The 9,360-nt window shown below is 31.6% G+C and overlaps 2 protein-coding genes across 2 annotated transcripts; one reads left to right on the top strand and one right to left on the bottom strand.

Annotated features, from left to right (window-relative positions):
* Positions 1 to 424: 424 nt before the first annotated feature.
* LOC113874866 (probable serine/threonine-protein kinase PBL3) lies at positions 425 to 4,115 on the top strand. Its single transcript, XM_027513080.1, has 6 exons — positions 425 to 528; positions 1,558 to 1,898; positions 1,981 to 2,116; positions 2,295 to 2,431; positions 2,623 to 2,746; positions 3,607 to 4,115. The coding sequence occupies exons 1-6, from the start codon at positions 459 to 461 to the stop codon at positions 3,972 to 3,974; spliced, it is 1,176 nt and encodes a 391-aa protein (XP_027368881.1). The 5' UTR covers positions 425 to 458; the 3' UTR covers positions 3,975 to 4,115.
* A 635-nt stretch (positions 4,116 to 4,750) lies between these two features.
* LOC113848302 (aldose 1-epimerase-like) lies at positions 4,751 to 7,096 on the bottom strand. Its single transcript, XM_027477761.1, has 5 exons — positions 6,928 to 7,096; positions 6,791 to 6,840; positions 6,184 to 6,307; positions 5,960 to 6,058; positions 4,751 to 5,370 (listed from the first exon to the last, which is right to left on the bottom strand). The coding sequence occupies exons 1-5, from the start codon at positions 7,094 to 7,096 to the stop codon at positions 4,751 to 4,753; spliced, it is 1,062 nt and encodes a 353-aa protein (XP_027333562.1).
* Positions 7,097 to 9,360: the final 2,264 nt, after the last annotated feature.

The following is a 9,360-nucleotide window of genomic DNA, read 5'->3' on the forward strand; positions in this document are numbered from 1 at the left end:
GTCTATTTACTTTTTACATTCCACCATTTGACCTCAGCAATGGCTTCAAATTACGATGATAGAATGTTCAAAAGGAAGGAAAGAGTGTTAGTTACAAAACCAGACGAGGGCATTTGTGGAAGAGGCGAAGTTCGATTATGTGTGTCTACTTGGCAATCGCTAACTTCCTAAGAACAATAAATAATAATTAATAAAATTGTATGTCATTGTCTTTATTTCCTAATGTTCATATCCGTTTTGTAATACAACTCACGACACTATAATCTGGTTCTCTCTGTATTCATGTTCTTCTCTGGAATCACGGAGAAGAACACAATTCCAGAGAAGAACACAATGCATTTGGAGATTGATATCGAGGTCAGGTTGCATGGTCAGGATTAAGTTCCATTGAATCTCTTTATTATTATTATTATTATTATTTTCCTTGGTTTCTCGAAAAGGGTTAATTGTTTCCTCTAATGGGAAATTGCTTTGGAAGTCGTAACAAGGTTGATGACCCTATGAACTCACATTCCCAACCTTGTTCTGGTACGTTTTTTGTTTTTTGGTCAACTTATTGTGTTATATGATTATTACGTATGTAATGGATATATTTTGATTTGTCGGATGATGTCTTGCGTTGCCTACGAGTGTGGATAGTTCCTGATGGATTTTTTTTAAGGAAATGTTGTGGTTGCGCATTTCCTTTGTTATTGTTCAGGTTTTTTTTTTTTTTTTTGTGATTTGATTTCTCATTATTATGTATGACTGAATTTAAAACAAAACATAGATGCTTTTAGTGAAATGCAATATGGGAAATGGTTTATCATGCATGTATACACAACGAGAGATAGGAAGAGAACAGAGAAAAAAATTAAAAGATGTAACGTGTGATGTGTTATCACAGAAAGAGCGAGATATAAAATAAAGGTAAAATAGAGGTAGTAGTACTATACAAAGTTAAAAGAATTAAAATTCATACAATATAGATGCTTCCAGTGTCTTTTTCTTTTTAACGTTGTAGTCAATTTAAATCTGTGATTTATAGTATAGGAAGCTTAGGGGATGAAATTTCAAATTTGACAAGGTATGGACTTAAACTGGAGTCTAAATGCACCCCTCTTTTTTGTTTCTCCATTTCTGCATTCCTATATTCACTACTACCAAGCATAAACTGGGAAATTCAGAGATGACCAATTTGGGGGGGGGGGGGGGGTGGGTATCTTTAATAGCTATACCATAAGCTCCTTTTCATTCACTTGTATGGGAAAATAAGATATGTAACCGTACTTGTATAATTTATTGAATTAGTTGTGCATTCTCTTTATAATGTTGTAGGCTGGACTAGTGATGCTATTATTGGGAAATCAATAGCTGTTGCAGTCTCCAGCTCCCTTTTTGTTTAGATTTGAAATTTTCTTTCTTTTTCCTCACCTGAGGACTTTAAACCTTTCTTTGGTCAATCTATTATCTCATTTGGTAATTTTTTGCAGATGATTCATTCCAAGAGGAAATATTATCTTCTCTGCTTCTTCAAATAAGTTGTTATTGTTTACTAAAATGAAAATTGTTTTCCAGATGTTACTACAGTTCCCCATAGAGGCAATGATTTGTTAGCTCATTCAAGTCCAACAATGTATGGATACAGTGAAAAAGTAAAACCTGAGATTCTCCCCACTCCAAGATCCGAAGGGGACATACTTTCATCCCCACATTTAAAAGCCTTCACATTAAACGATCTCATGAATGCCACTAAAAATTTCCGTCCTGATAATCTAATTGGAGAAGGTGGATTTGGTTATGTCTATAAGGGGTGGATTGTTAATCATTCCTTTGGGCCTACAGTGCCTGGATCTGGAATGATTATAGCTGTGAAGAAGCTTAAGCCTGAAGGTTTTCAAGGGCATAAGGAGTGGCTGGTAGGTTGCTTTCATTGGCATTTAATTCTCCTGTTTTTGTTCTAAATGAATCAAATTCTATCATATTTCTCTTTATTTACAGTCTGAACTCAATTATCTTGGCCAACTTCGCCATCCAAATCTTGTCAAACTTATTGGATACTGCCTAGAAGGAGATAACCGGCTTCTAGTGTATGAGTACATGCCCAACAGATGTTTGGAAAATCATCTATTTCGCAGTATGTTGATGCCTTTAGTAGCTTGAGTTTCAGAAAGTAATACACTTCAAACCTGATTGCACTATGATTTAACATGTTGTAAATCAAGCAATCTGATATGTGTGGTATCACCTAATTTTTTTTTTTTAACCTTGCCACTGAATTGCACTTTGAATAACTATGGAACTATTAATTGCAGGGGGTGCACAACCACTTCCTTGGGCAACAAGAATCAAGGTTGCTATCGGTGCTGCTCGAGGTCTCTCCTTCCTACATGACTCTAAGCAACAAGTTATCTACCGTGATTTCAAGGCTTCTAATATTTTATTAGATTCGGTATGTTGGTTAAACGCTTACATTGCCTTTATTATTGTGGGCTTTTAGGGAAATTGCTTGCAAAATGTGCGTGGGTTGGTGGTACCTTCCTTTAGCTATCTTCCTTTCTTTTTCTGGTCTTTTGAAATAAAATGCATCCCTAATTTTAACAGACTAGTTCAGCATTTTAACATATTATTATACAAATTCAGGAGTTTAATGCAAAACTCTCAGACTTTGGATTGGCCAAAGCTGGGCCCACTGGTGATCATTCTCATGTTTCAACTCAAGTCCTGGGAACTCAGGGCTATGCTGCTCCTGAATATATTGCTACAGGTTTTATTTTTTCTTAAGTATATTTTCATGCTTCTTGGTTCATAAAAATTTGATGTTTTGTCATTTTCCTCTTCTTTAATGTTTTTATATCTTTTGTTGGATTATTAATAGACATTTCAAAGCAAACTAGTGAGTCACTCAAAGTTGTGATTCAACTAGGTGATGAATGAAATCTTCTAGGCTTAAGGTGAATGACAGACCAACCAACTTAAAACGAACATTTGAACATTAACTACATGTATACAGACATTTCTATTCATACTCATTTGCAAACACGTCTTGAGGTGTGTTGTAGTGTAGAGTAGATCTTACCAATTGATGATAAAATGCCCTCACTATTTTGGTGAGAAGAAGAATAAACTACTCTTTTGGTGATAGAGAATCTTGAGCCTCTTGTACAAGTGGACCATTTCCAGGTTGTATTTTTTTGAAAAATAATGTAGTTGCCATGCCACATTGGCCATTGATCTTAAAATAGTTCGTATTTGCTATTATCCTGGGGTCTGGCCAAAATATTGAAGAATTCTTTTAACTCAGTAATAAAATTAGTTATCAGGTAATTATCAAAACACTCCTATGTATCTCTTTATTGCTTAGTCTGCATTTTATACATACCTACTTATATACATATATAACACACTTACATATAGATTAATTTAGTTATCTGGTAAGTACCCTTTATGAAGTAATTGTTCCTTTTCTTTATATTGATTAAATGATTTCTACCCCTTTACCAGCCGTATTGATCACATTAATTAACGCACTGTTTCATAGGAGTGACTTTTTCTCCTCTTTTTGATATTATCTTAGCAATGCTATGCTTTTTTCTTGAATAAGAGCTTCAAAAAACCTTTGATCAGGTTGGCTTACTTCAAGGTGTGATGTCTATAGCTTTGGAGTTGTGCTATTGGAACTACTGTCAGGGCGCTATGCTGTTGATACTACGAAATCAGGAGTGGAACATAATCTTGTAGATTGGGCAAGACCCTATTTGGGTGATAGGAGGAAGTTGTTCCGAATTATGGACACAAGGTTAGAAGGGCAATACTCACAGAGAGCAGCTTATACAGTTGCAATTACTGCTTTACAATGTATTAGTGAGGCCAAAATTAGACCACTGATGTCTGAGGTTTTGGCCACCTTGGAACACTTGACAGTCAATAGACATTCAGCTAACCCATCTAGTGCAGAGAAGTCCATGACAAGTCCCATGAGAGAGATGGTCTGAAGTTATTTCGTGGAATTCCCTTTTAGACACAATCATCATTCATTCAGCACAGGGGAAATATGTCTCTAGTCACATTACTGACAGCTCTAAGAGCTAAAAAATCTAGAGTTGTGAAATCCTAAAGGGGACAATATAATGTAGGTGTATTTTCCCTTCAACTTAGATCCCTTCGTTTTATGGTTGTGTTAGGTGACCGCCCCATGAGAGTTTAGTGAACTGGTACTTTATCTAGGACTTTGGTCATAGAGATATGATCAGCATCAAATTGCATTGTCTAATCATTTCTCTATCAGGAGGAAATCATTTAGTTTATGCCATTATAACAGTATTCTTATACAAGTTGGCAGAGATAAATGTTCAATGACAAGAATTTCAGTTTAGTTGCGTGAAAAATGATTCTGGCTTACTATCTCTGAGTTTCTCCTGTTTCTGCGTAAAATAACTGGTTTTAAAATGGGTTTGCAGTTACTGATAAGCTCAGTTAGTCAAATTCTATTGATTCCTCTTCTATAATTTTTGTGTTTCTTCTAGTTCTTTTGAATAGTTATTTTCTCTAAATATGGTATTGGTGGAAAACTTCGATTTCTAAAAGAAAAATTTAGATTGATATTAAGGATGAGAACAATATTATAGACTTGAAGCGAATTAAATTTGAACTATAGAGCAGGAAGCATTACTTGAAAATTCATAGCAACATAAATAAATGAAGGCAAACTGAAAGGAAAAAAGAAAGAACATATTGCACTGCAGCCTAATTTGTAAATTCTGAAATCCATTTAGCTAGCTGTGAATCTGTAAAGCATATAGTGCTTGTAAATCTCCCCAGGATTCACAACCTGTGATGGAAAGTTGGGGTGGTTCACAGAATCTGGGAAACCCTGTGTCTCCATGACAATGCCTGCATGCTTGTGGTATATGGCTCCATCCTTGCCTTTGATATCTTTCAACATGACACTAGTATAGAACTGTAGACCAACTTGGTTTGACCACAGCTCCAAATTTCTCCCAGAGACAGGATCTCTCACCACAACGACCTTACTTAAGTGCTCTTTGCTTCTTTTGTCAAGCACATAGTTCATGTCATATAGACCAGGAAGCTCATGAATCTGGCTTCCAACTTCTTTTGGTTCAAGAAAATCATATGGGGTGCCCTTCACAGGTTGGATTTGGCCAGTGGGAATGAGTTCCTTGTCCACTGGTGTGATGTGTGAGCCAAATATCTGAACAATGTGAGAAAGAATGTCACCACTGTTGTGGCCCCTAAGGTTCCAGTATGAATGTTGAGCTAGATTCACTGGTGTGGCTTTGTCTACCGGCTTGGCAATCATTTTCACACCCAATTTGTTTGTTCCAATGAACATGTAAGTCACAGAAACCTTAAGTTTCCCAGGAAATCCTGGAAATATTTTGGAAAGTTTGCACAAGAGTTAGAGTGCAGCAGAGGATGATAAATAATACTGGAACATTCTATCCTGTTTCCTACATAACATTTTCATATAATGTTTTATACAATTAAGCGAGAGATAGGAACACAAAATACGAGAAGAGATAAGTATTAATGTTGTAGAAAAATAAAGAAAAAAATTGAAGTTGTACGATTATGTTCTAAGAATAACCTATTCAATAATATATATGCTACGAGATATTTTGATGGAACCAAATTTTCGAACTTAAACTAGAGTCAATTATTGTTAGAGTGATATTTAGATAAAACTGTGGATTTAAATATTATGTAATACATATAAGATTTTTTAAATAAATTAAAATAAAAAGACATTTTTAATGTAATTTCAAAATAAATTATAGCAACTCAACAAATATTATGTAAAATATATAATTAATTAAACCAAAATAAATTATAATTTTCTATTAATTACTTTTTAAAAATTACGAGTTTCAAAAGTATTATCTGATACCAGCTTGAGATATATTAATCACACACAGAAATACATAATAGTCAAACTTCGAACCAGTAGTTAAAGTACCTTCTTCGTTTTCAAAACTGTTGTAGGTAAATGTTATATGACTGTCCTCTTTGTGGGATTTCACTGACCAAACAACATCACTGAAGCCTCTGATACCACCTGATATTTCATATGTGCAAGTTGTTCAACAGTTAACATGAATCGGTCAAAAATTAATCAGAAAATGAACATAATGCAACACTGGATGAAGTGAAAGACTACAATGCACTAATATATCAATATACCATGGAGTGTGTTCCCGTGATCATTTGCGGACAATTTGTAGGTTTTGCCATCCAAAGTGAACTTAGCTCCTCCAATCCTATTTGCCACACGTCCAATAAGGGCACCGAAGTAGCATGTATCATTCTACAACAAATTTCAAGGCCTTAAGTTTCAGTAATTATTGGTGTATTACACCCACTTTCATAAATGTTGATATTCATAGTAAACAATAACATTTCTTTTTTATTTTTATTTTAAGCTATTCACTTTCGTTTGACATAAACCTAGCCGAATTTTTTTAATGCGAGTGTAACACAAAATGTAGGTAATGCTGTAACGTGTTTACATGGCAACACTTCAGTAGAGTGACAAATCATAAATGCTACTTATTTAAAACGAGGTGATCAAAAGAACAAGACCTTTTTTTTTTATCAAAATTTGATCAATGAGAAATTTAATGGGTTAATACTATTCGATTGATCAAGTGCTATATACAAATTAACTAAATCATAATATAGAACCAAAAGCAAAGTGCAAGGGACAGAATCATAAAGAAGCCTTTATTTTATTTTTATATTAGTTTCTCTGTTTCAATTAGCTAATTGAAGCTGAATTAATGGATCATACCTCGTAAGAATGAATGGAATCGTAGCCAAGAACAATATCAGCTAAATTCCCTGTGAAGAAAGTCACAACAAAAAAGGTATGTGATTGTGTGAGCATGAGAGAGAGATAATTAAGAATAGGAAGAAGATAAAACAAACCGTGTTTGTCAGGGGTTATAACAGAGATAATTGTAGCACCATAGTTTGTGAAATTCAGCATGAAATTTCCTCTCTTGAGTTCATAAAATCCAATCTTGTGATGTTCATGTGCCTGAGCAAGGAGCAGAAGCTCCGCTAGAAAACAAAGCAACAATAATACCTTTGACATTGTTGAAAGTAAATAATTCTCTAGTTCTTCCCGAATAATATATTGACCGCCAAACCATGGATATATAGAGATGGGAAATGGGCAAACAAAGTATTCAGATTAAATTAAATATAAAATTTAGAATGAAAAAACTAATTAGAGATTTTTAAAAAGTTGAGATATAATATTAATTTTTAAATTAAAGAACTAGTTAATAATAATAATAATTAAAAGATGTTAACAAATAAAAAATTTTAATAAATTGAAAGAGGATATTTTCCTCAAATTTTAAGGTACTTACTTCAAAATAGAAGTGAATAAAACGGAAAAAAAAAGTCCGACAAATTTTTGATAAATAACAAAAGCAAAAAATTAATTAAGTTTAAAAATTAAAATTTATTTATAAAATTTAATTTTATTATAGTTATGATATTTTATATTATATTAATAATTTTAATAAATTAAAAAAATCCAACTTTCCTCATTCTCCTCTCACTTCCACTTTCATTTTGGGAGATTGTGCGTGGAACTCTTGAAAGTTTCCTTTTCTCTCCTTTCTTCCATTTTTTTCTCTCTCCCCCTTTCCTCCAAAGTCCAAACACACCGTTAAAGATATCAAACAACTTTAAAATTTGTCGAGTTAGTTGGATAATGTTGTCTCGTGCGAAAGATTATCGTCGTCGTGGATAATAGTTTGTTTCACGAGAAACCGGCACGATTTTTCAGGTCCGGAAAAAACTATCTACGTGGGTTATGTTAATAAAAAAATAACTTTTATAATAATTAATTTAAAAGTCGGACCTATTATAAATTTTAATTAATTAATAATATAAAAATGTTTACACTAACCATGTATAAAATTAAATTCACGATTTTATGCCTTTTATTTTAGTCATCATAGTATATTTTTCCATTTAAAATAACAGTATTTATTTTTTGACTGGGAAGGGATATTCATTCAGGAGGACTAAAGAGGTAAAAATGGTTAAATTACATATAGGTTTTGCGGTCCTTCAATTCATATATGGTTTGGATAAGAAAGATTACATATAATAATACATTTTTCAATTTAGCGCATACTTGCATAGAGATATATAGAGTTGATTCTGCAGGATCCTACTTGAATGATTTATTTTTAATATATTTTGCCAAAATGAGTATAGAAAGGAAGAATTATTAAATTATCAATTTAAAGCCCTTGAAATGCATACTTGATATTTATAGTTGATAATTATTTAAAAATTAGTATAAATATTTAAAAATTATAATAAAATACTTATATAATAACTAAAATGTAAATACTTTAAATATAAAGACTAATTTATAAATAAGTCTTAACTATAGAAATAAAATCTATATTTTAACTTTAAAAAAATAATTAAAAATAATAACTAAAATTTGCCTTATCCTTATCGTAGCCTAATTAGAAAAAAAAGTTTAAAATAATATGCAGTTACTCATTCCTTTATTTTTTTTTTTTGCAAATAAAAAATGTTACATATACAAAGTAAAAACATATTTTTACCAAAAAAGTAATGAAGTTTTCTTTTCCCTAATTTTACTTAACATTTCAATATGTTTTGTTGTTTAAAGAAGACATTTTATTTTCAATTTAAAAGAGCGCTCTTAAGATATGAAGTCTTAGGTTAACAATACATTAAATGAATCGATTAACCTGTGTTTAGTATAGCACACACAATTTATAGTGAGAATCTTTTTTTCATTTATGTTGAGGCTTGATGTCATTACAAAAACAATTCTTCTCAGTAGAGCTGTCAAAATGGGTTAAAGCCTTGAGCCCTTCCCTATTAGTCCTATATATAATTTTATGTTTTTTAAAATCCTATAATTAGTGGGTTTATATTGGCCCTAAACTCTAAAATAAAGAAAATAGTGAGTTAGGATCAAGGTTAGAAGTGGGCTAGCTCACTTATTTTATAAAGTAAATAATAACTATTGTATTATTTTATTTAAATGAATTAAAAATTATATTTAAAATATAAAAAATATTTTTTAAAATAAAAATATATTTATTCAATATATTAAAATTTTATCATAAAAATAATATCAAATATAATTATATTATAAAATTAAATTAAATTTAACTTTTACAAAATTATATAATCATTATTTTATGGTATTTATTCTTTTAGACAAAAATATCTATTATTTTACAATTCTCAATTATAAAGGATATTAATTAAAAAATAATTTTTCAAATGCATAATTAAAAATATTTTTGGGACTGTTTGTGTTCGCTTCTCTCTCCCAAGTTAATTGCATAC

Source organism: Abrus precatorius, unplaced genomic scaffold, assembly GCF_003935025.1.
Source record: "Abrus precatorius isolate BTA unplaced genomic scaffold, Abrus_2018 Scaffold8, whole genome shotgun sequence".
In the NCBI taxonomy this organism is placed as follows: domain Eukaryota; kingdom Viridiplantae; phylum Streptophyta; class Magnoliopsida; order Fabales; family Fabaceae; genus Abrus; species Abrus precatorius.

Coding starts and splice junctions, on each gene's coding strand:
- LOC113848302 (XM_027477761.1), bottom strand. CDS start 7,096: ATGTCAAAGGTATTATTGTTGCTTTGTTTTCTAGCGGAGCTTCTGCTC. Junction 6,059..6,183: donor TCACGGGAACACACTCCATG/GTATATTGATAT, acceptor ATGAAATATCAG/GTGGTATCAGAGGCTTCAGT. Junction 5,371..5,959: donor CAGTTTTGAAAACGAAGAAG/GTACTTTAACTA, acceptor AAATATTTCCAG/GATTTCCTGGGAAACTTAAG.
- LOC113874866 (XM_027513080.1), top strand. CDS start 459: ATGGGAAATTGCTTTGGAAGTCGTAACAAGGTTGATGACCCTATGAAC. Junction 529..1,557: donor ACATTCCCAACCTTGTTCTG/GTACGTTTTTTG, acceptor ATTGTTTTCCAG/ATGTTACTACAGTTCCCCAT. Junction 2,117..2,294: donor GGAAAATCATCTATTTCGCA/GTATGTTGATGC, acceptor TATTAATTGCAG/GGGGTGCACAACCACTTCCT.